This window comes from Thalia democratica, chromosome 4, assembly GCF_965202585.1.
Source record: "Thalia democratica chromosome 4, ktThaDemo2.hap1.1, whole genome shotgun sequence".
Classification (NCBI taxonomy): domain Eukaryota; kingdom Metazoa; phylum Chordata; class Thaliacea; order Salpida; family Salpidae; genus Thalia; species Thalia democratica.
In genome coordinates this window covers 3,037,388-3,064,163 of record NC_139168.1, presented here as the reverse complement: position 1 = coordinate 3,064,163, position 26,776 = coordinate 3,037,388, and the positions used below count along the sequence as shown (strand labels likewise).

General features: G+C 25.4%; 1 protein-coding gene across 1 annotated transcript; it reads right to left on the bottom strand.

The window, feature by feature from the left end:
• Positions 1–2,183: 2,183 nt before the first annotated feature.
• LOC145835108 (casein kinase I-like) lies at positions 2,184–3,212 on the bottom strand. The gene has a single exon (XM_082942648.1). The coding sequence runs from the start codon at positions 3,210–3,212 to the stop codon at positions 2,184–2,186; it is 1,029 nt and encodes a 342-aa protein (XP_082798774.1).
• Positions 3,213–26,776: the final 23,564 nt, after the last annotated feature.

Here is a 26,776-nt window from a genome sequence, read left to right as displayed (position 1 = left end):
AAAATATAATTTAAATCTGTTCTACTTAGTCAAAGGTTATTATAAAGAAAGCTATTTTATTTCTAAAAAATAATAGACTAATCTCCTGCAATCTACATAAAGGCTAGAAGGTATGAAGTAAGATTTATTAAAAATTACATAAAAGTAATACATATATAGAATTTAGTATGTAGTTAGTTAGAACAATTAACTTTTATATTTGTCTTTTTACAAATTCTGGAAAATCTTATTAAGTGTTTTTGTTTTATTGTATGAAAAAAAAGTTGTAAGTCTTTGTATTTTGTTCAAGTTTATGTAAATTTATTTAATTTCAGGTTGTTACGCTGTATTTCAATATATCCTTGTATGTATCTTACAAAATAATAAATTAAATTTGTTAATGCTTAAAAGGACTAAACAACACAATATACTTAACTACTAAAACTATTTTATAATTAGTGTTAATTCGATTTCATTTACTAAAGAAATTTTTTCAAGCTACAATTTAGTTAAAGTAGTTTAAAGTACTTTCTAAAATTTCAACCTCTTATTTCGTATATTAGTCTTTATTAAAACATCAAATTGCTTGTAGTTTATCTTTTATCAATGTTTAACTATTCTACTTCTAATTTCTTGTTATCATACTATTTTTTCGTTGTTATGTGTTATTAGAGCGTTCTCAGTGTTTATAATTTACTAATTAGGTATTATTTAACCAGAAAATTAAGTAACATTAAAAATTTAACTAAAAAATAAAAAAAAAAGTTTTTAGATTGTTACTAAAGTTGTTACTTTTATAAAGAGTTTACGCAACTAACTTATAATGGCTATTTGATGATAGATTTGACTTAATTTTCTAGTTCTTATTTAAAAACTGGATTGCTTTTAGTAAAACATACTTATTGGTTAGTTTTTGTTAATACAAGCCATTAAAATATTTTGTAATAGTTAATTACACTTTATAATAGAAGTAGTACATTTTATTCAAGCGAATTTATAAAAAGACATTTTGTTTGAGATAACTTTTTAAAAATTGTATATACTTTTATAAATCGTTAATCAATATTTTGTTAAACTTTTTGATTAAAAAAAATATGTTACTTGATTCAACTTACCAACAGATTTTACAAAATATTATAAACCATGATAAAACAGTTTATAAGAGTTGCAAACAAGGCAATAGATTGCTTGTGCATGTTATTATTCATCCCAATATTTGGAATATTTGTCGTGCTATGTGATTTTCCAGAAATTAACAGGAATCACGAAGAATCTGAATATGAAATTGACAGTGAAACATCAGATGATGATTATGAACTCGACAGATTTGATACATCGGAAGATGAAGAATGATGAACTTCTAATGCATGTTTTTGTGAAGATAAAACTTTTTATAGATTGGTATCATGAAGCACAATGAGATACCAGCTTATTTACAGTGATTTAAAAATTTTGTAGTAACACTTTGCAGTAGAAACTTCATTCTGTGTACTTTTTTGTTCTCAAAGCAATGCATTGCAATAAATGATCTGATAGAAGTCATTATTTATAATTTTAAACAAAACTGTCTCTTTAAGGTTGAGCTAACAAATAAGATTAGATATATTCTTAATAAATATTTTTGAAACAACTTTGTATTAAACTTAAATGCAAAAGCAATTTATAAAGTCAATGTAGTTTCTGAAATTATACTTACTGCGAACTATAGGAAACACTAGTTATACTATTAACTTTATTTTGTTGTAACTTGGTATATTAAACAAAAAATAAATAAAATTTCAATCACGATTATAATTTATCATTAAAATCTATTATGGACGTAGCATAAATCGACTTGTATGATAAAAAAAGAAAGAGAACGATGAAGAAAAATTAATAGCGTAAATAAATAATTTTAAAATTATTACTCAATCTGTATTTATTAAAAATAACATTTATAATCTAAACTATTGTTTATTGAACGAGAAAATAAAAACTCAAAATATTAAGTCCAAGGACCTGGTGCACGAAAAAATCTATTATCGAGTCGTTCGAATATCTTTTAACGTCTTGTCCAGGACAAACCAAAATGTCAAAAGTAATTGTGCCAAAAAACTTTAGGGGAAAACGTTATGACTTAAACACAAAAAGTAGGTGAGTTTGCTGTATATTCATATAAAAAAACAATAATACTATTTTACAATAACATTATTTGGCATAGATAATTAACAGTTCCAGTTGATCCGACCATCATTTTCAAAACCTTCTTCTTTCAGTAACTTCTCAAACATTCTGTAGTACTTGTCATAATCAGGCTCTTCTTCGAACTTCAAACTCCTCACTTCTCTGAGAAAAGTGGCAAACTCTTCACGCATCCCCTTACAAATATCCTTCGCGGGAAACTCCTTCAACTTGATCGTCATCTTGATTTTCTCCCTTTTCTCGATTTCTTTGTTCCTTGTGAACTCCTCCCACGGCAGCTTGCCTGCCCTCATTTTAATGAGAGTGTAAGCGAGCGATTGGAGATCGTCCCTCCGGCTGAGACTCCTCTTCTTCAGGCAGCTGAGCGAGTTGAAAGACCAGGTTCCTCTTCTCTTCACGTTGTACTCGTAAGGAACGTGCTCACCGTCTCTCATGTAGCTGCTGGCAAATCCGAAGTCTATCAGGTAGATTTTGTTCGGATCTTTCAGTCCGGTCATAAAGTTTGCCGGCTTGATGTCGTTGTGAATTATTCCGCAGCTGTGCACGTACTTGAGTATTTCTAAAGTTTGCAAGGCTATCTTCAAAGTGGTCTCCAAAGAGAACTTTTTCTCGGGGGTTTTTCTCCTCACGTCAAAGAGGTCGCTCCCGAGCTTTTGCATCATGAAACTTTGTCTCCCGCTGTGAACAAAAACGTCACCGACCTTCGGAATGCCACAATATTGATCTTGCTGAAGAAGTTTCAGGTTTTTGTGCTCGTATGAAATGTATTTATCTTTGTTTTCAGCTAGAGACGACTTGACAACTACTGGGTGGTTTTTGTAAGTCGCATCAAAAACGCAGCCACACCCTCCCTGACTGAGCTTTTCTTTCAAGATCAAACTTTCCTGATCGAAGTGACTTTTTGTGTCTTCAACTTCGATTATTTTGTCGTTGATAGATAAATTGTTGAGGTCAGCAGAAAAATGTTTCACTGGATCTTTTGGTTCATCCTTGTGTAATTTCTCTGGTAGATTGTGAATGTCACGGAGATTTAGAAGTTTTCTTTCGTACATTATTTTTAAAGAGTGTTAAGCTCTTAAAAAGATAAAAACTTGTTACTGTAAAAAAAAGTTTAGAAAATTTTGTCTATATTTAACATATAGAAACTAACTTAGTTTTTAAAATATCAGTCAATTTATTTCTTTCACCAACTAATAAACTTAACATGCTTTCAAAAGCACTTTAAATATTTAATGATAAGAAGCATGAAACAAAAAGCTATATTAAACCAAGTGTCAACAGATTTGTAATATTACTTTCATAAAACCTATTTTAATGTAGGGAGGTCTACTATAAACTTGGTAAATTATATTCAGAGCTTTTACAATAAACATAATACAATAAGTATATGTAGCTCAAGTTTTATAATAAAAGCTATCTTGGTATAAAAAAAACATTGCAAATGCTATTTATTTATAAAACATTTATAAGTTACTATCGTTTCAATGAAAAGTAATTTTCTTTTATCAAAAAAAGTTATGCAATATAATTTAAAATTTATCTGTTCACATATTTATTAGTTCTATGCATATAAAATTTTTTAGAAATTTACCAGACTTTTTACACTCAGAAACAAAAAAAAACTTAAAACAATAACTATGTAAGAAAATCTAAAAGTCCACGCCAAATATTCTTAAATTAATACTTTATTTCATTACAAAACTTTATTCAAACAAATTAGCTATACTGTATTTATCTTAATTGAGTTATTTATACTCACTGTTACTCTTCTATGTCCACAAGAAGTCAATCACAACAAGTTTTTTCACAATACTTTAACATATTCTCTTTATAATTAGAAAAAACAATAACTTATAGCACGTGGTAAAGTAGTTATTCATTAGCACTTTAAAAAAAAGTATTCAGTTTGAAAAGTATGTTTTATTAGTCATAAAGCTAAAAAATACAGCTAATTACTAATTAGTAAAAGTATTAACTACTTCTTTGAAATTTATTAGCGAGTTTTTAATATCTAATTTTCTATAACCTTTTGGGTAGCAGAAATTGATTTTTTTTTAGGTTTAAACGTTTACCCTTGTACATATAAAAACAAGTCAATTCAAAAAGTTAAGCTAGAATTCAATACCTACAAACCGGGTAGCTGTCAAAAATGCACGAAAGTACAAAATTGCACGAGGGCACAAAATTGCACGAAAGTTTTTTTTGCACGAAGGGTCACTTTTGCACGAAGACACTTTTATACGGAGACATTTTTGCACGGTTTGAATACTTTTTTTAGTTTTTTTTTATACTATCACTGTTACCCCTAACCCTTACCGTCAGTCGGTAAGCTTTTTTATAATTAATAATTTTATTTTAAATGTTTATTTTTACTATCACTTTTACCCTTAACCCTTACCCTCGATCAGTAACTCTTTTTTTCTTTTTGATTTTTTGTTAAATCATCTTTTAGTTTGTTTTTTCTGTTTTTATTAATACTTTTTTTTCTGTTTTTTTACTCTAGTGCAAAAATTATCTTCGTGCAATTTTATTGTCTTGTGAAATTTTGTCTTCGTGCAATTAAGTCCCCTCGTGAAATTTAGTAACCTCGTGCAATTTTGTCTTCGTGCAATATTGACCTGTTCCCCTACAAACCAGAGTTGACGCTGAGTAATTTGTTGAAAATAAAGCTAAATGAACTTTTACTAAAGTTGTAATGTTATATACATAACATACACATTAGATTTATATTTAACACATAAAAATCAAATAAATATTTTTATTTAGTTTTTAAAACTGTCAAGGTAGAAAATTAATCTGGCAATTTAATAAACACGAAAAGTGCTTCATATCTTTACTCGTAACTATAGATGTTTTTTGAAAGTGAGGAATGATAAAGAAAATATAAATGTGTTTATGAAAAACAGAGGGACTGACATTGTTATTATTATAAAATACTTTCAAACTCGTAATGAGAACTTATTAAAAACATAAACTCAACTTGAATTCCAAAAAAAAAAAAGTCATAAGTGTTTTAATGATAGTTATTTAGTAATCTTGTTGAAGGGGCGATAGCTTTTTTAATTACTTTAAAGGAGCCTAATGAAAATAGTTTGGGAAATCCTGCTGTATAGGATTGTTGTTTAATCTATTGCAAACAGCTGCATTCAAAGAAGAAAATAATTGTCTTCTACTTCTGTTTGTTAATGAGAAACAAGCATTTGATATTAAAGTTTTTACAACATGAAAAATTTTAGAACATTTTAAAGATATTTTGAAAATAAAATATATAATTTGCATAACACTATATAGAGATATTTTGATAAAATAACTGATAGTTTAAGTGTGTTACACTTAGTACAAACATAAAACTAATCAGATTTATAGTCTATAAAATTTTACGACATAGTTAGTGTATTATATTGAAAACAATATGCAGTATTGGTATAAAACAACATTTAAAGTTTAAATTTTAATAAAAATTAAATGAAATTTATTTTATAGTTATTAATTGTAGTAGTTCATTAAAGATATTCAATAAAATTGAATAGGTATAAATAAATAACAAAAAACTTGAATGAACCATAACTGACATTTTTTTTTAGACTTGATTTAGTAGATAATCTGATTAAAATTTTAAAGTTCCTGTCTAAAGTTTATTTTTATTGAACAAATCATTCACAAAGTAATCTTTAATTTTATATTCAAACTTACAGTCTCATGTTATACACTTTTGGAACATAATTTTTTTTTTTCAATTAAATTAGAAATTAATTTTTTTTTGTAATAAATAATGGAAGGCGGCTTTAATAAAATATGATAAAATTACTAAGAAATATAAAGTTGCCTTGACACTTTACTAATTAGAACAATTTGGGGACTTGAATTGGCAATATTTTGGAACTTTAGTATAAGTCTATCACCACAATCATTATAAATTGAGAGAAAGACCTATTTTATGACTTCAAAATTGAAAAACACATAAACTTCTTTGTTTTTTGTAATTAAAGCATATTTTTTACAGAATTTAATAGCTAAATGATAGAGCTAATAAAATATGTTTTTTTTGTTAATTTGGGTTTATTGGGTTGTAGCTAAAGACAAAAATGGATATTTTCGGCTTATCTTTATTAAACATTTTAAATTTAAACAAAAAGCTTGTTTTAATATTTTTATAAAAGTATAATGCAAGAACTAAAAGACCTTAAAAGGGTCTATAACTTTTTTTTACAACATAGTTTTATAGTAAAATTAGAATAAGTATTTATTTTTAAATAGTTATAAGAAATATATTCATTAATCAGTGAATTTAGATTTTTCCTAAATTTTTTTTTTGACTAAGCAGGAAGGTCATAAACAAAGACCAAAACTGAATAGAAAACAAAAAATGGCCTATATCTCAAAAAGTATTAACTTTAAACAAAAACCAAAGACGCTGATCAATAAATTAAATTTATTGAAAAGTATTAAAAAATTGTAGTTAAAAATATATGGAATTTTCTAGTAATGTTCCGAGGAAAAAAAAGCCAAAATAGCACCAACGCAATAAATATTAATTCAAAAAAATGTTTATTTAAGCTCTATCGTTTAGCTATTAAATTTTGTAAAAAGTACTCTTTAAAGCCAAAGACAAAGAAATTAATGTGTTTTGTAACTTTTAAGTCAAGAAAAATGACTTAAATTTCCCTTTATTTGACAATGATTTTTGTTATTTAGTACTAAAATATTGCTGTACTGTTTTAATAGTCTATGAATACTTTTCTCTTACCTATATGAAAAGAAAAGAATCAAAGTCAGAGTTAAAGATAAAAAAAAAGTTAACTTTAAATCATTGTTTGCAGTTTCTGTTTTTGCATGGGTAGTTAAAAAAATCAAAAAAGATCAAATTTTTTAAAAGTTTATACTTTGGGTATAAATTTTAAACTATATTAATGTGTAATTTGTAGACAACAAAGAAAATTTAAAATTCTATGGAAACTCAGGCTGGCTCAGACTTTTTTGCATTTTTTTTAAAAATCCAGGTTGACTTGAGCTATTTTCCAAAATCTCAAGCTAATTTTGTAAAATTAAATGTTAGCAATTTCTTTATTTTGAGTTGTTTTGTTTTTACTCTAATTTTAATAAGTATTCGTTTTTAAAAAACAATGGTTTTTTGCTTTTGTCAGTTGTTTTTCAATTTTACAAATGTCAGGATTAGTTTTTATTTACTTAGGCTGGGTTTTGTTTAAAAATTATGAAACAAGGAAATATGTGCTACCCTAAATTGCAAAACCATGAGCCGCCCATTAGTTATTCTAAGTCCAACTTATTGAACTATACATTTAGTTAATACAACTTTTACATTGAAATAACCATAAAGCTTACTTAAGTTTTAAAGGTTTAGTGTAGGATGGAACTGATACCTTCCATTGAAAATACTAATTATGCAATGTTCTTCAAAAAAGAAAACTCTAGATTTTGTTTTAGCTAATAAAGCTAACAGCTGAAAATGTGTAACAGATTGAAGATAAATGTCTTTTTACACAAATCAAATATATTTTTTAGTTAAGTTGATTTATTGAATTTAAATACTAATGTTATAAGCTAGGGTGAGTGTAGTAAAGTAAAATGTTTTTTCTTTTTTCATGAATCATTAAAGTTTTTAGAATCATAATACTAATGTGTTTCTTTAAACTTTTAGAAAACATTATTTCAGTTGCTTAAGTAAAAATTCATTAATATCATAGAATATTTCTCTATGTTAGTCTTGGTAACAAAAAAGTTATAAAAGTTTTTATTTATGTATCTGTTAGATAATTTTTTTAAAAACTTTGTTTGTAAACAATATTACTTAAGATGTTCCTGTTTTTAACAATGATCATTCTACATTTTAATTACCAGGTAGAACTATTTTTTAAAGACAATAAAAATAGTAAAATAACGTTTATCTAACTTAGGTGTACTTTATGAAATTTAGTTATAAATTCCTTATGTATGATTAAAATACTTTAAGTTTAACTTTTTACACAGATTGTTAATATACTTAATCAAAAATATAATTTGAAAACTGCATGAAAATTATGCCTGTATTGATTTTTTAATATAACACAGATATGAAAATAGTCTCGTCTTAAAATAACAAATATTTTAAATAAAGTGTAAACAATAACAAAAATAGAATTTTGATTAACTTAAGAGATTTCGGCTGTTTTATAATATTTATATAGAACTACAAGAAAACAATATATATCAATGTCAATAGCAACTTTTTATATCTTTTTATTAAGCTTCTTCAGCATAAAAGTTAATTTATATTTATTTATAAAAAGAAAAAGTGAAAATGAAATATCCTTAGTTTGCAATCATTTAAAATAAGCCAATTAATAGTTAATTAAATTAGCAGTTGTAAAATTAGATAGTAAAATGGTAGTTGTATTAAAAAATAAATTGTGTGCTTTTTCAAAAAGTTTATAACTTTCCTTCAGGTTAAAATAAACAAACACTCGAAATGCTGAATTACGATTATTCTCCCAGAAGTTTGCCAATTGAGTATCACATGACGAAACCTTTCCACTTGTTGTGCGCTTTCGTCTTCACTGCTATTTTTTATTTCTCTTCCTGGGGATTTTTCCTGACTTTGTGTCGTAAATGGTATCAGGAACTGCAACCAGGTAGCAAAATTTATTAAGAATATTATTTTTATGTTGTTTTAGTTTGATTTTTTTATATTGTTTAAGAGGGCGTATGGTTGTTTTACTATAGGGTTTTTTACTTTATTTTAAAACTTAATTTTGTTAATAATCTAACAATAGAACTCCAGCCAGGTCACCAGATAATAGATTTTAAAGATTTAATTTTTTACAGGTGACACAATAAGGACACGCAAGAAAAAAGAAAGTTCGTTTTACTTCTACACAAAGTTCCTGCTCATCACAATTTCCTTCTCCGTTCTTGCCATAGCATTAGACGCCTACTTGAGATTGTACAAACACAAATAAATTGATTTTTTGAACAAATAAAATTTTGATAATAAAAATACTTGTTTGATGTAAAAAAAATTCAAATTTTATTTAATTTTATTCTAAACGTTAAATAAAAAAAAAATTCAGAAGTTAAAATTTTGTGTAACCCATGATTGCATTTATTGATTTTAAAACCAAATAAAATAATTTATTTCAGACAAGAATTGTTAGAATATTAGGTAGTAGACTTATATAATATAGTTTTCTTTTCGGAAACGTTTTTGATGAAAAACAAGTTCTCAATTAAAGTAAAAATAACTTGCAATTGTTTTTATATTGTAACAGCTTGTAGTTGTAAAATTTAAAATTTAAAATATTTATGTCTAAAAAGAAAATATTCGACTGACCTTATTAAGAGATTTAAATATTTTTTTGTTTTTTTAAATGGTGTCAAAAATGATTGTTTAACAAAACAAATCAGCTTTATTTGGTTCATTATCTTAACCAGAACAGTTTTGTTTAGTAAATTTGAAATTCTACAAAGAAAAAATTTTTAGTTGTTTACATTTTATTTTTCACAAGTTTTTACATACACAAAAATAAACTTCTTTTTTTTTTAAAGACTTATAAAAGAAAAATCTTATTTATTATTTTATATCTACAAATATAAACAAATATATTTAATTATGCTTGAAGAGGTCGCAATTTTTTGCCACCGAAATCGGTCGTGATTCAAACTTTTAATTTACACAACTCTACTTAAAAGATAAAATAAAATATTTATATAAATATACTGTATAAAACTGAAAAAAAAAGTCTTAAATATAATTTTTTTTAAACTAAAATTAAATCAAGCAATTTCTTATTTTGAAGTAAACAAAATAAAAATTTCACTGTTAGTTATATAATTAGAATATTTTCATGTTATGTTTTTGAAAAACCCTTTCAAATGAATTAGCGACAACCGGAATAACTTTAGCTGTAGACAGATTTTAAAATATTGTTTTAAGCTTTTAAATTGTTATACTTAGTCATTAGTTACAGAGAAATATCTAACTCTTTTTATTATCCAGACAATGTTACTATCGAGTTTGGTAATGGTAAGTTTTTTTTTTATTGAGCGACAGAGAATAACTCTCAAGTTATTTGGTCCTAGGACCTGGTGCACGAAAAACCTTTCGGTTATCGAGTCGCACACCACAGATAATTTTTAATGTCTTGTCAAGGACAGAATCTGATAGTATAAAAATCATGAAAAAAGTTCGGTATGAGAAAACAATTTAGTTTAATGATATCAGTTTTTTTCAAAGCTTGTAGAAATTTAATGCGATTAAACGTCTTATACTTACAAAATCATATAGATTTATAAAGTGCTATGTAATGATCGTAAGATTCCGAATTTTTATAAAACACAAAATGTTGTTAGTTGTTAATAATACAGCTCCTGAATATTTTACGTATTTGATGAAAAAAAAAGAACTTTAATTGCTGTTATATTTGTCACAGCGTTGTTTTATTTTTTTTGCTTTCAAGTATAAGATAATTAGTTACACTAATTTAAGAGAATTCTATCTGAAACAATATGATTGTTATCTATTTTTTAACATTAAATAATTGTATAAACATGATTCTTTATCATCGAAAAAAATTAGTTGCGATCAATGTGTACGAACTAAACACTGAATTCCAAAATTAAAAATGCTTAAATTAAAACTTAAGTTGATATGCGTTATTTCATTTAAGCCAAGTAACATATTATCTTCAAAGTATATGCTGTAACTTTTAGTTTATTGGCTAATTAAAGCAAAAAAGTTCAGATTTAATATAAATATACATAAAGTAATGTTTAATTAAACTATTATTTTATATCAGTAGTGCTTAGCTACTAACTTTTGGACTGTGTTCAAATTGCGTACTCAAAAGAAAAACTACTGCAATTAAAAAAATTAAAGTTTTTATCAGTTTGTTATACACAAACTATTGCATTTAACAAACACAGACAAGCAACTTAAGTATTGAATATTAACAAATACGTTTTCAGAGCTCTTAACATTTCGTTTGGATCATAATTCAAAAAAAACTTAAATTGCTTTACTTTGGATGACTAATAGATAATTTGAACACTCGAAGTCTTTAATTTATAATCATATAGACTTCTGTTGGTTTTTACACCATTTATTTATTCTTTAAAATTATACTACTATCATATACTCAATTTTGTACTATCTGACTGACTTTATTTACCGTTCCTGAGTTTAATAATTTTTACAGTTATCATAGTAGTATATTCAGAAGCGTAGATTAACTGTCAAAAATAAACTTTAAACTAATTTTAAATATTTTACTTCAAACTGTAAACTTTCAACTGTAAAAAGTTTAATATAAAGCTAACAATTACTGTTCAGCAGTGTAGAGGCACGACAATCATTTTAAAATAAGGAGAATGCTTACGAAATTTTGAAGGAATATTATCCATCACTCGACGAAAAGGTCTTCTATTTGTTCTTCTTCATCCTTCTCACGATTGTCCACATTGTTGTTTTGTGCTTGGTGGTTTTCAAGTGTCATGAGTATGTTTTTTTAATTGCTATAATATTTGTTATAAAGCTTTTAAAGCTGACAATAGTTAGCTTTGTTTGTTTTAAAGTTTTAAGCATGTTATCCTACTTTTAAAGTTTAGAAAATCATTAAAATTGTAATTTTCTTTTTTCAGACACATGAGACCCCAAAAGAAAGAATCTGATGAGATGACAATCAAGCTAAATTGTAAAACATTTTATGGTTTTAGAGCAAGTTTACTGTTCTTATTGTTTTATAATTTTAATAAAAAAAAAGTATAAGTATTTAAAACTAAAACTACTAAATATTATTCCGTTTTTTTTAGATCAAGCAAAGAGAAAGGAGGACTAAACTTTTCTTCGGCCAAAGTGCCTAATGACATTTTTACTTACAAATTTGTCATTTTATTGTTTCGCACAATTTTAGAATAAACTATAAGTATAGTTCATTATGTTGTTTATTTTATAGTAGCATACTGCTTAGCTAGATATTTAAAACTAATAGCAACTAGTTTCAATTTGTAGAAATTAGACATATGATTTTTTTTCTGCTGCCTTTGATCTGCTGAACATTAAGTATTAACTTTATATTATCTTTTTACAAATTTAAAATAGTCTTAATAAAATAATTATTAAGTTTATTTCGTAGTTAATCTACGCTTTTGAATATAATTATCTGATGGCCGTAAAATTTTGTCAAACTCTGAAAATGTAAATAAAAACAGTAAGAAAACAAAGTTATAAGGTAGTAGTTTGATTTAATAGAACAAGCAAAAGTTTTTAAAACCAATAGAAATTGTTTATGATTATAGTTTAAATACTTTGAACATTAAAGATAAGGAAACTTAAATCTTTATGAATAATTATTGATACAAAATGTTAAGGGCTCTGAAAAGGTTTTTATTACTAGTTAGTAATTAAGTTTATTTTTAGTTTTTGTATATGAAGTCAGTTTTTGCTGTAATCAAATTTTGTTGGCAGTAAAGCTTTTTTCAGTTGTAAAATTTAATCAAACTTTAATTATAGAAATAGTTTTGTTTAATATTTTAACTCAAAAACAGTGAATCATCAATAATTAAAATAACGACGTTATAATGTTCATATTTTTTAGTAAATAATCAAAAAAACTAGCCAAGTACATCTAAGAAAAAAAGCTAGAAATTAAGAGACTTGCTTGAGTAAGTGCTTAGCTTAAAAAAATTTCTGCAACTTTCCTCAAAATTAAACTTTTATGCTAAAACTTGACATTGAAATATACTTTTGTTTGAACTATTTTGTTTTTGTAAAATTTCATCTCTGTAACCCAATTTTTTTGGACAAGATTAAAAAAGTTATTCGAATTTTTTATGTATAACTTTGTAAAACAATTATGTCATTTAATATTAATTCCGTTAAACAGTTTAAAGTTTAATACATTAGCATGTATCAGTTTTAACAAGCAAAAAGTTACAAAAATTAATAGGTTTAGTTTGTAATTTGATATGTAATATTGAAATCTAACTACAAAATGTTTAAAAAACGATTTGCTATAGCTGTAATAATTTAAGCTTGTTTTTTGATAATTAAGACGAACTAGCATTAATAATTAGTTACATAATAGTAATTTGTATATATCGTTAACAATAAAAACCTTTACAAGTTAAACAAATCATTCATTTAATTTTATGTGTGAGTTTAAAATCTTTTAAAGCAAAAATTTCAATTAAATGTTTATACTTTAACATGAAAATGTTTGTTTCAATTTTAGCTACTTTGACGTTTTTCATTAACAAACAAAACTTTGAGAAAACCTGAGATTAAAAAGTATTTTGTTTTATATTAGTACTTAAATTTAAATCAAATTTTTAAACAACAATACATAATTTTACAATAAATGTTTAAAGAACTTAATACTACAAACACAAAACAGTTAAATTAAAATTAAAAAATTTTTCGTCTTGCAACAAGGAGATTCATGCTAACAATACTTCAAAGCTTATTTGCCGCGTTTTATGAGAAAATTTCCTCTTAATTACTCGAGCATGAAGTTTGAACATGCAAACGTTATTCAGTATTCAGAACTCTTTGTTTCTATTCAATTAATCTTAGCACCTGCTGTAACACTAACGTTAAGTTAGATTAAACACTAAACTATATGTACTGTAGTAAATATACATTGTTTTTGTTAGTTTTATTATGTGAACCACCCATAGTTTGATGAGTTTTTTAAGAAACAAACTCAGCTGCAAAAATTGTCTCTACAACGTTTGTAAATTTTTACAAATTAATAGTAAATGCATTTTTCAATTAACCAACTTAATTAACGGTTATTAAAGAATGATAGTTTTTTGAATAATAAAGCAAATTTTTTTTAAGTAGTTATTGTTTTAACAAAATCAGTTATAAAAAAAAGTATAATGACCATTTGAATATAAATTCTTGATTACTATTCATTAATTTGGCCTTGTTGCCTATTTTTAAAATTTAAATATCCTATGAAATTTAAAAATACTAAATTGTCTTTTTTTTTTTAAATTTAGTATATTCATTTAGTATGGTTATTTATTATAGAAGTTTTTCAATTAGTTAAAGTAAACTATACTTATCTATTAAAAATTAAAGAGGTAGTTAGTTAGTTTTTTTATTAAGTTCTTTAATAAAAGTTAGTACAAGCATGTAGTTTTTTTTTTCAAGGGTAACTATATAGTATAACTTTATTTCTTTTTTGTTATTAACGTCTAAATCTATTGGCATATTTTTTTTTAATTAATAAATATTAAAATGATGAATTACTTATCTTTTTATAAACTACTAGTGCAAAAATATTCAAGGGGGGCAGCTCCTTTTAAATTTTATTCTAGTCTCAAGTAGAAGTTGTTTGCTCATAAAATTATCTAAACAACTATCTTTGTTAAACTTTGAGTTGCCATTTAATCACCCCAATTAAAATTCATATAAGTTCTTAAACAAACTAAGGAAAAGTTGAAATAGTTCTTGTTTTAATACTAAGTTTATTTAACACTTCTAAAATAGTTTTAATTTTTAAGTTTATTGATTATTTTGCTGAGTTTATTTATTAGTTAATTCAGGCTAGTTAAATCTGTAGAAATATAATCATAAATTTCCATAAATGCAGCATTATAAAAGCTGCAATTAAAAGAAAAACAGTTTTGTGTGAAGAAAATTTGTAATATTTTAACTATAAAATTACAGTTAAACACCCACCATATGTTTATTTACAAATGTTAAGAATAATATTTAAGGCAAATCCATAAAGTTAGTAAACATAGTAATTTGAGTAAATATACTTGAAGCGTGGAAAGAAAGCAACTCTAATTAGATTATCATCACCTGATTTAAGTGAAAAACAGAAAAACAGAGAAAAAGTATTAGTCTCAGGAATTCTTTAAACTAAATGATGTAAACCTGATTGAAATAAATTTAAAAGAAATTAAGTAGATTAAATCCAGTAAGAATGGCAGAATATGTTGTGAAAATATTGTCATAATTTTTTTACTAGTATTGAGAAAGTGTACTAAAAGCACAGTCTCAGCTGAAAAGGCTGAGTCAGCAAATTTTTAAATACTTTATTGTGTGTTTTTTATTTATACGCTTATCCCTAATCCGCCTTAACCAAACATATATTGAAACAAAGTTCAAACAATTAACACTAAAAATAACATGAAAAAAAGCTGTCTCAGCTTTTTTTGCTCACTCAGCACTTTTTAGCCAGGCTGACCTTTAAGTATACTTGCCGTTACTTTTTACTTAACTATACTTTTATGCTGGTAAGCTCTGGTTTAGCGTGAAGTAAATCACATACAAAGCAATAAAAAAGACTACATTATATCATAATAACATTTATGTTTAGTATACAATCTTAGGTGTTATTTAAAGTACGTAATCAAGAAAAAGACTATTGAATTTATTTTTTATTGATCAGTATTTTTGTAGCTTTTAGTTATAAGTGTAATTAAGCTTAAAGAATATACGGATTTTCAAATGTCAGATTTTTTAAAAACTCAGGCTTGCTGGAATAATCAGGATGATTATGGTTATTACATATACATATAAAGAAATAAAAATAAAAGTAGTCTTTCACTAAACAAAATAGTTTTTACTTATAGCTAATTGAAATTTTAGAAAAAATAAGGCAAATTTTTTGATCTCAAATGTGATTTGTCTTCCATGCACAAAATCTATTACCTACCAAGATTTTTCAATGAAAAGTTAAAAAATAATATTAGGAATACTAACGGAATGTTTTGAAAATGTACATATACTTTAGGGTTCTTCTGAAAAATTGGCGGAAATAGTAAGTAAATTTTTTGGAGCTTTAAGCTTAGGTTGCACAGAATTTTATTATCAATTTTAGTGTTTCAAGTACCACTGGTCTCAAGTTGCAATTAAAAATATAACACCTCTTTATTGGTAGATTTGGCAATTTAAGAATATTTCTTGCCTTTTGAGTAAAACTTAAGTAGATCATTGGATAAAATTACTACCATTAATAGTAACTTGAGCCTGCTTTAAATATACTTAATTAACTTTGACTCTATAATAATCTAATAAACAAAAAAGGTATTATCTTCTGATTAAACAAAATAAGTAGTATCAAATATGAAATAAGCTAATTAGATATGCAAATAAGTTTAAAGCAGAATTTTTTTTGCCAACAGGTAAATATATAAACTCTGAAATTTAAATAAAGATATTAATGGACCGAGATGAGATTATTTATAAAAACTTAAAAAAAAAAATTCCTACTATTTCAGAGTTCATAGTTTGATAATACCTGTTGGTAGAAACAATTTTGCTAAATTAACTTCTGATGATTGTCGTTTATTAGTTGCCTGCTATGTTGCGATCTCTATAGTTACTAAAAATATTTCTCGAACATTTTCTTATTGTTTTATTATTTTTATATTTATTTAGATAATGTTTATTTAATAATTCAAGTGTTTATAATATAAAGCTAAGGTGTTTCTTTGATCAACAACTTTTAATTCTTTTATGTATTTTGACAGAGTTTTGTTTTAATAACTATCAACTTGTGCAACGCAACATGATGAGTTTACCGCTCGTAGACAAAAGTCCGTCTCAAACTGAATCTGGCAGCATCACTACTGAAGATCGCCAGAACGTAGTAATTGGTGAGCTACGAAAGTTTACACCCGACAATGCTAACAATACCACTTCAATTGAGCCCTTCAGTAAAACTAAACGCTTTTTAATACCATCCATGACATTGGATGATATTAAAAAGCTTATGCCTCGAAAATTTGAGATAGTTGGAGTTGACGGAAAAATTGTCACATTTTCTTTGGATGGTCCGCCTGAAACTCTTAATGATTCCGAAAGAGACATTCAAAAGACTACTTTAGCAGAAGTTCACAGGCAGTGTTCAAAAAGTAGCGGTTCAGCACTCATTGAAGATCAAACACCTCTTCAAATAAACACCAAAAAAGTTGCAACACGCGAAGAGTTTGATGAATCCGTACCCGACTTCGACTTTGAAGCGAATAACAAAAAGTTTGATAATGAACTTTGGAAGAAAGATTATGAATTTTGTATTAAGTTGGAAAGAATGTTGGACAACAAAAATGAAGAAGATTGTTTCTTTTATGACAAAAGCAAATCATTTTATGACAGGATAACTTGTGAAAGCACCAACCCAAAAGGGTAAGTTATTTTTTATTCTTTATGTTTTTAATAATATAGTTTTTTAACAATAAATTAATAAACAAAATTGTTTTGTTGTATATAACAAACATACTACAAATAAAAAAAAACTGTTGTTAATATTTTACTACATTGCAGTGAACGTATGGGTAAGGGAGAACATTGGAGGAAAAATCATTACGCCTTTGGAGTAACCGGTCCTTTCCACAGCGACGGAAAAGGATATTTTACCAAAGAAGAAGCAAGCGAAAGCTCTAATAAGTCTGAAATAAATTCACTTAAGACCCAATCGAGTGAAAACTCTAATAAGTCTGAAGTAAATTCATTCAAGACCGAATCGAGTAAAAAAATTATTGACCCTGAAGCAACTTCACTCAATTATGAGTCGACATTTTCTTCTAGTGACTCTTAAGCAAGGAAAAAATAATTAACTGATCCACCTTTTCTGGTGATAACTTGATGAAATAAGAAATATAAATAAAAATTTTTAGTAGTCTTAGTAGAATTATTTTTTTGCATGCTGAACAGATGACAATTTAGATATAATAAATGGATTTTAATATACTTGTGTGATTTTTTAGTTGTTGTAAAGTTTTTTTACTGTAAAGTTAAAATTGATATAAATAATAATAGAAAACACAATAATAATCGATCACACTAACAAAATGACAGGTTTTGTTAGTTAGAAAAAACCAAAGTAGATTTTTCAGTGTATTCTGTTTAGATTTTTTATAAATAGGATATCTTTTAAGATCTTCAATATATTTTTTTTACCACAGTGAGAAGCATATTTTAAGGTAATTTAAGCATAAGTTTTATTAATATTTGACGAGTACTAAGTTGTATTTAAATTTTTCAATAAAAGTTGCTAGCTACATTTAACGGCAACTTGTCAAATATACCTGAAGACATTTTGCACGAAGGGTCATATATGCACAAAGGGACACTTTTGCACAAATGATTTTTGTCGAGGGTAAAAAAAAAACCATTTAAAAAAAACAATTATTTGTCCTAAACAAAAAAATAACAACATTGATAAAAAAAAAACTTACTGACCGAGGGTAAGGGTTAGGGCTAACAGACATAGAAATAAATATATATGTACCTAACAAAACTTTTTTGTTGAAAACAACGACAAGATAATAAAACTAATAAAAAATAAATTACAAAAAAAATTAAAACAAAAGAATACCAACCAAGGGTAAGGGCTAAGGGTGATAGTTATAGTAGAAAAAAATATAATTAGTAGTAAAAAAAACTCAAACCGTGCAAAAGTAATTCCTTCTGCAACAGTGTCTTCGTACAAAATGTCTCTTCTTGCAACAGTGACCCTTTGTGCAAAAGTGTCATCATGCAAAATCATCTTCGTGCATATTTGACCTTTTGTGCAAAAGTGTCCCTTCGTGCATATAAGACCTCTACCCATGTTTAATTTTTACATATTGTTTATGGAAAAGTTAATAAACATTGGCATGAGTCACTAAAGATTCTTTTCAGTTTTTTTTAAATCCACCTTATTTTAGGATTCCATATACACATATTATATGAATCACTAAAAGCATGAATTTAAAATTTGTCACAACTATTAGTTTTTATTTTTAAATATCTAAATTTAAGTCTGAACTATCTTTGATAGGACCACTTTATAATATAATTATAAGTATAATTTTCAATACTATAATACAAATCTTAAACTTTAATCAAAACCAAAGCTAGCAACAAGGAAGAACAGTTTAGCTAGTAGTTTTAGTGAGTCATATAAAATTATACAGCGGTTAAGTTAAAAAATTAAAATAAAAACTAAATCAGGGGTAGGCAAACATTTTGTATGCAAACCAAGTTTATAAAAAAAACTATTTTGTGATCTGATTTGTTTAAAAATTAAGTTAGCTGATGATGTTACCAAAAAAAGTACTGATAAAATTTAAAAACTATTTAAAAGAAAAACTATAAGGAAGTAAGCATTTTGTTTATGAAATAAAACTAGGAGCAACTTTCAAAGTATTTATTATGATAGGTATGTAAGTTTATATGCTTAAAGCTTTTAAACTGAAAACCTAGTAATGAACCAGGGATATCTGTGGACAAACTGTAGGATACCTAGTTTAGAATTCAACCCTATCTCATTTAATTTCTAAGAAAGTAACCTGATTAAATCAATTATATTAAAACAAGTCTAATTTACTGATAAAACTATCTTGTCTGAGTCAGGAGTTTTTCTTTACATTTCTGAAAGTATCAAACTAGCTGAGTGTGTGGTAACGCACAAATGGACAATCGACCTTAATGGTTGAAAAATATTTTGTAGTTAAAGCTTGAATTTTATTTATTTTTTTCATGGTAAAAAACATCAGACTTTCTCTTCCCTATACGTCGGGGGACTTTCTTACCATCTACGATCATGTTTTTTTTTTTAATGGCCTGCAAAGGAGAAAGCTGCGACCCGCGAGCATGTGAATGTGGCCCGCTAAACAAAATTATATCTTAAGCTCGTTTTTCGAAATAAAAACTGTAGCTTGATTAGTTTGTTTTTAAGTTCCTGGATAACATCTAAGTTCATTTAATTACTTTGTGTAAAAAGACAAACTTTATTTTTAGAAGGAGGGTCCAATTGTAACGGTAAGGTGATTTCTTGCTATTTGTTGAGTCAGCATTTTTTTAAAATTTATTTTTATTTTTATCCTTATCTGTATGCCACCTTAACAAAACATATCAAGAATTTAACAAGTAATAAATTTTTAATAACTTAATAAATATTAATGGAAACACCGTAGCGCTTTAACAAAACTGCTAGCAGTATTTCTTTTAAATTTACATTTTCCTTTCAACAACAACAATAGCTTGGAATGTAAACAAAAGCTTATATAATTGGGCTGGAGTGTTTATTTCAGTAAGTTGTTGATGCATAAATTTATCTCGTATAAGTGTTTTCTTATGCGTACAAAAGCTGTGCAGAGTTCACAGTAATTAAATAAATTGTCATTTTTTTTTAACTAAGGTGTTTAATTTGACATGTAGTTTTTAAAAATACAAAGTTGCAATTTCAAACATCTAACTAAGCAGTATATTAATTTTAAACAACATAATACTAAACTATACTAATAGTAGTTTATTCTAAAATTGTGCAAAACTGTAACATGACAAAATTATAAGTAAAAATGTCATTAGGCGCTTTTTGCAGAAGAAAAGTTTAGTCCTCCTTTTTCTTTGGTTTTTTCTTATGCGTGATCTGCAAAAAAAAAAAGAATAATGTTTAGTAGTTTTAGTTTTAAATACTTGCATTTAATTCGAAAAATTGAAATTATAAAACAATAAGAACAATAAGGTTGCTCTCAAACCATAATTTTTTTACAATTTACCTTGATTGTGATCTCATCAGATTCTTTCTTTTGGGGTCTCCTGAAAAAAAAGAGTATCATTTACATTATTAACGTTTTTTTCAAACCTTAAAAAGTAGAATAACATGCTTAAAACTTTAAAACAAACAAAGCGAAATATTTTATCAGCTTTTAAAACCTTATAACAAAATATTAAAACAACTGAAATAACATACCCATGACGTTTGGATAACATCAAGCACAAAACAACGATGTGGACAATTGTGAGAAGGATGAAGAAGAACAAATAGTAGACCTTTTCGTCCAGTGATGGATAATATTGCTTCAGCATTTCGTAAACAGTCGACACTACCATTTTTATATTTTGTATATAATTGTTAAAACCTGTAAATTATAAGTTGCTATGATATAACATCACTATTTTTTTTGGTTATCAATTAGTGTGTTTAACTACAATTGAGTTTTTAAGGAGTCTTAGGACCAACTACGGATTATTAATTAGATAATTAAAATAAAATCTGGAAGTTTCAAAGCTTTTCAACGCATAATTGAAGACAATTTAGTACTGAAAAATTTCTAAAAGTATCAAAACACTTGGTAAAAACATCAAAGAACTTATAAATACAGTTCATTGACAAAAAAACCACTCAAAATAAATAGATAAATTAAAGTATACATAAATATTACATTTATTGAAACTTTATTCTTTTAAGTTTTGTAAAAGTACCAAAGCAAAAGTAGAAAATTGGTGTTAATTTTTTTCATACCTTTGATGTTGGTTCTTTTATTTTAAAACAGTTTAGGGGAGGTATAAAATTTTATTGAAAAAGATCATGACTAATGTAACAATAAGTAAAAGAAGTATTTATAAGTTATAATAAACATACTATTGTTTTTTTTCATTAAACTAATTTTAAGATACTTAATCACTTATAAAACTTTTATGTTTCAATTGAAATTTTTTCCAATTTATACTTACTATACATAAAACTTATCTTATATTTTCCAGTTTTACATTCTACTAAGCTGTTACTCCTAGTTCTCATAACTATTAATGAGTTTATTGAAAATATAACTTCATTTTAAAATTGCCATTACTTCAAAATTAAAGATAGAAAAAATTTAAGAGGGTTACTTTGGATCGTATAGCTTTTTTTGCAACTTATAAAAAATGTCCAAACTTAAGATCCAATTATCTTCCTTATCTTTTAAGCTAACTTAGATTTTTTTATTCTAAAGAACACTCATTTGCCTTTAATTTAAAAAAAACCATTGGATTGGGGTTATAATTTAGTAGTGGGGCCCTTTTAATAATTTAACATAAAAAATTTCATTTTACTAATTTTAGCTTTTCTCCAAAAACAAAAGCTTGTTTTTCAAAATAACTATTTAACTAAGTTTTTTATGGTGGAATTATTATTTTTTCTATTAACTTGTTTTCAACATATCCCCAAATGATAATTTCAAAAATGATCAAATTTATCATGCTTTACTGCAAAAGTATAAAATTTTTCAAATAATTTTTGTTTTCATTTGCTTATTTAACTATGCTTTATATTAAGAAAACAATAGTTTTTCTAAATTTATACTTTATTATATGAATGCAAATTTTACATAAATTTACATTATTTTGAGTTATTTCTAACTCAAGTGCTATGAATTTATGTAAAACTTGCATAGGTCATATAATGAAATAAAAAAAAAACTGGAAAAATTAATATTTTCTTAACATAAAACTTAGTAAAATAAGAATATTGTAAGTAAAATTTATTTTAAAAAACTATATTTTTGCAGTAAGCCATGATAAATTTGAATATTTTGGATAATTTTATTTGGGGATATTCGGGGGATATCTTAAAAAAAAACTTAAGGAAAAAAACTTCATCATAAAAAACTTGGTTTAATAAGTAAGTTAAAAAAAAATTCTTAATTATTTTTGGAGAAAAGCTAAAATAACTAAAATAAAAAAAAAAGTTCAATTTTATAGGGGCCCACTAATAAATTCAAACCCCAATCCAATGGGCTTTTTAAATTAAAGGCAAATGAGTGTTCCTAGAAAAAAAATTAAGTTAGTTTTAAAGATAAGGAAAATAATTAGACTTAAACTTTAGACAACTTTTAAAAAATTGCAAAAAATCTATTTGAGCTAAAGTAACACTCATTAAAGTATTTATACTTAGTACGACTACTATAAAATACTTTGGGTCAACAACAATTATTTTTTTATTTGTTCAACAAATAAAACAATGAAACATGTTTAGTATAATTAAAAAAAAATTAGTAATTGCAGAATTAAAATTTATTGAGAAATTTACATAGAACTAACAAGCTTAAATTTTACAAAGTAAATATAATAAAGAAATCTTTATGTAGAATACAGTAAATGTAAATTATAGCTGAAAACTTACCAAATAAAATCAGCTGTAGCTAAGAGAACTAGGAGTATTAGCTTGCAATTTTAGACTGATTTAGAGTTTTTATACAAATTAAGTACCGTAATAATAAAAAAAAAAATTTATATCCTACTTAAATGTTTTTACAAAGATTAAGAGTACTAAAAATATTTGATCAAAATTTTCTATCATGATAGATCACTACTAAACTGAAAAAACTTTAAGACTTTTTAAAATGAAAACACAGGGTATAAGTAAATAACCTTCAGACCAGCTATTATTCAAGTTCAAACTGTTTTGAAAATTTACTGCATTTACTACAATTGATACTTTATGAAGGTCATTAACTTTTTTTCAGTCACTTACTACATAATCAAAAAAAAACCTCAAGCTGGCAGTGTTTTTTTCATAATAAAGGCAAATTTATTTAAATATCATAAAAGAATTACATTAATTAATATTTCTTAGTCTATCTAACCATATATTAAATGGAACTAATTTGGAACTAAAGTTAGGTATACTATGAAAATAAAGCTGTATTAAAGTAGCAGGCTATCTATTAAATTAATGTAGCTAGAGAGCAAGGATTTACAGCTAACAGTATAAAACTAATTTTTGTCAAAAGAGCTTAATACAAATCAAGTTTAGTATACAGTTAAGTATCCAGTTCTATTAAAAAAGTTGAAAAATTTTTTTTTTACATAAATACTTTTAAAAAAGTAACAAGTATAAATTCCTTCAACTAAAAGTATTTAATATGATAGTTTGTAACTTATTACAAAAACTCTGGAAAATTATCTTTACAAAAGAAAGTTCATGAAGTATAAAATATTACTAAGAATTTTTTTTACCAATATTAAGCAAATTTTTTGAATTATTTTGCATAATTTTAGGCTATCATTCATAACTTGTAATGAATCTGCTCATTTTACTTGCATCTCATCATTTTGAATGTTGAATATGCAGTTTTTGTAAACAGATAGCCAGGGTGGATTCAAAACTCGTTTGATCTTTTTAAATTAACTTTAAAGTAACGTTTTTCAAAATAATATTCATTATAAAATTAATACCAGGTCCAAAAATCTCCATATATAGGGTACACGACTACCCAAATTCGGAAAAAAAAACTTTTTTTTTATTACTTATTTTATTATCACTGCTACCCATAACACTTACCCTCGATCGGTAGCTTTTTAAATTATTTAAAAAATTACCTTTCAGATTTCTATTTTATTGTTGTTTTTATTAGTCATTACTTTATTTTACTATCACTCTGTTACCCCTAACCCTTACCCTCGATCAGTAGCTTTTTTTTTAAATTTATGTTATAGTTATTGATTCTTTTATTTTTATTTTCCTGCAAAAATGACCCTCCGTGCAAAATTGTCACTCGTTCAATTTTGTCTTCGTGCAACTTTGACCAGTTCCTATTTTTATTATATGTGTATTAATTTGAAGTGTAGCTTATCTTCTTTGTAGTATTTGTATCAATTAAGTATAAAAACAAAAGCAAAAAATTGTTCTTTTTGAAAAGATAAAAGCAGCTTTATTCTGATTGGTTTAATAAAATACCGAGTTTTGAATACACCTAATAGCCATATATGAAAGTGAAGTTTAAATAAATAACTTTACTGACTTAAGTTAATTGAACCATAGCTTTTCCTTAAACTTTTTATAAAGATTTAGTTTGTTATTGTTTACTCGTGTATATACTGAAAGAATTACATAGCTTAAACTGTATTTGTTGTATTTTTATTTCTTGGTATTGTTTATATACAGACTTAATGTTTAAATTCTTTGTTTATTTGCATTAAATATTTTAAAGATTTAAATGTTTTATAGCATATTAAGCCTTTTATAGTTTACTACTAAAGTTTTTATTCAAACTAATTTATATCTTTTAAATTAGATTAATATATTTTATAGTTCTCAAGTATTTTATAATTAACTACACTAAATCTCGGATTATTATAATTTTCCACGTGATTTATAAAAGTTTTAAAAGTAACTGTGTTTTCAAGATATAGAGATTATATTACATTTTGTTATCAAATTTTTAGAACAGATTAATTACTCTAACAGTCTGCCAGATTTGTATAAAGTAGACTAAAATAGCATCTAGTGTTTATAAGATATAGTTTTGACGAGTAGTGCTAATAAATTAAGTAATCCACAATCTCTGTGTGTTTACAACTTAACATATCTGGTTTTAGTTTCTTTTTTACAACTTAAACATACTTTCTTTATACAAAGTTATTTTTTTAATAATAAATTGTTCAAATATATAAGCTATGTTAAATCTACATTAATGTGTTATATTACTTTCTACGTTAATTGAAATCTCATTCTGTTTATTTTCTTTTGTATAGTCATAGTTTTGATGGAGTGTGACCATAAGTAGAATTAATATTTTTATCTATTTGAAAATGTCTCTTATTATACATTAAATAGAACTTCATTGAGTTATGTAAATGAAACTGTATTAAAGCATAAGGCATTCTATTAAATCAACTGTAGGTAAAAGAGCTAGGGTTACAATTTAAAATAAAAGAAAACTTTGTATAAATCTTGTATATAAGTTATAAATTGCCCTAATAACTTTTAATTTTAAAGATATGACCTGTAAAATTTGTAAGACTATATTACAGGGTTGCCACTTTACCTGGAAACCTGGGAAATCCTGGAAAAACCGGTAACTTGACAATTTAGGCAAAGAAAAACCTGGCAAAATCTGGAATTTGAAAAACTTTGAAAAGCACCTGGAATTTTGAACAAAAATCATTGAAAAAACCTGAAAAACCTGGAATTTTAACAATTTTCACATCTTCAGTAGTAAAGTTTTGATTTGACTCAAAATATCTTTTATATTAATAAAAATGTGTTGTCATCAAAATTTTTTCATTAAAAAAAAATTAAAGTAGCTTTACAGTATCTTTTTAATATTTTTATATTGTTTAACACAGATCTTACCTTAAACTTAACTTGAAACTAAAAATAGTCCCAAAAATGTGTACTTTTAAAAACCTGGAAAGAATAAGGAAAACATGGAAGTCTTTTTTAAAAAACAAGTGGCAACCCTGTATATTAGAGAAGAGAACTAATACCTTTAGTTGCTGGATTTTAAAATCACATTTAGTTTTCCAATTTTGATTAAAAAATTATTTCACCTTTCTTTAACTTCAAAAAATATATATAGTGAGAGATGAAAATAAAAAAATCTTTGACATTAATAGCTATACTTTCAACTTTTCAAGTCAAGCTTTTGCTACGGCACTTCAAAAAACATAAAAGAATAATGGTCAATTCAACTGATGTGCTAGATACAAGTTGAATGTGTTTTTTGTTCTAGAACACTTTAAAAAAATATAATATTATCAAAATCAGGCTAACTCAGACTTTTCGCAGTTTTTTGCATAAGTAAAACTTGTTATGGTTATTTTTAAATCTAAAGCTAGATTTAATTATTTTTTTTTACTAATGTTTAGCTTTCTTTCTAGCTAATATGTAAACTTAATATTGTTTGCATTTCATTATTTATTCAAGCTTTAAAAAATGCAATATTTTTAACTATAGGCTACCAATACTAGTTTTTAGTTTGATCATAAACTAGGCTAGTTTTTGGTAACTAAGGCTAAAAGTTTTGCCTAGATTATGTTCTGTCATAGTTAAAATGACATGATCAATTTTCGTAAAACTATAAAAAGTTATAAATCTTAAATATTTTACTTAACAGATAAAAGGCTGAG

Coding starts and splice junctions, on each gene's coding strand:
- LOC145835108 (XM_082942648.1), bottom strand. CDS start 3,212: ATGTACGAAAGAAAACTTCTAAATCTCCGTGACATTCACAATCTACCA.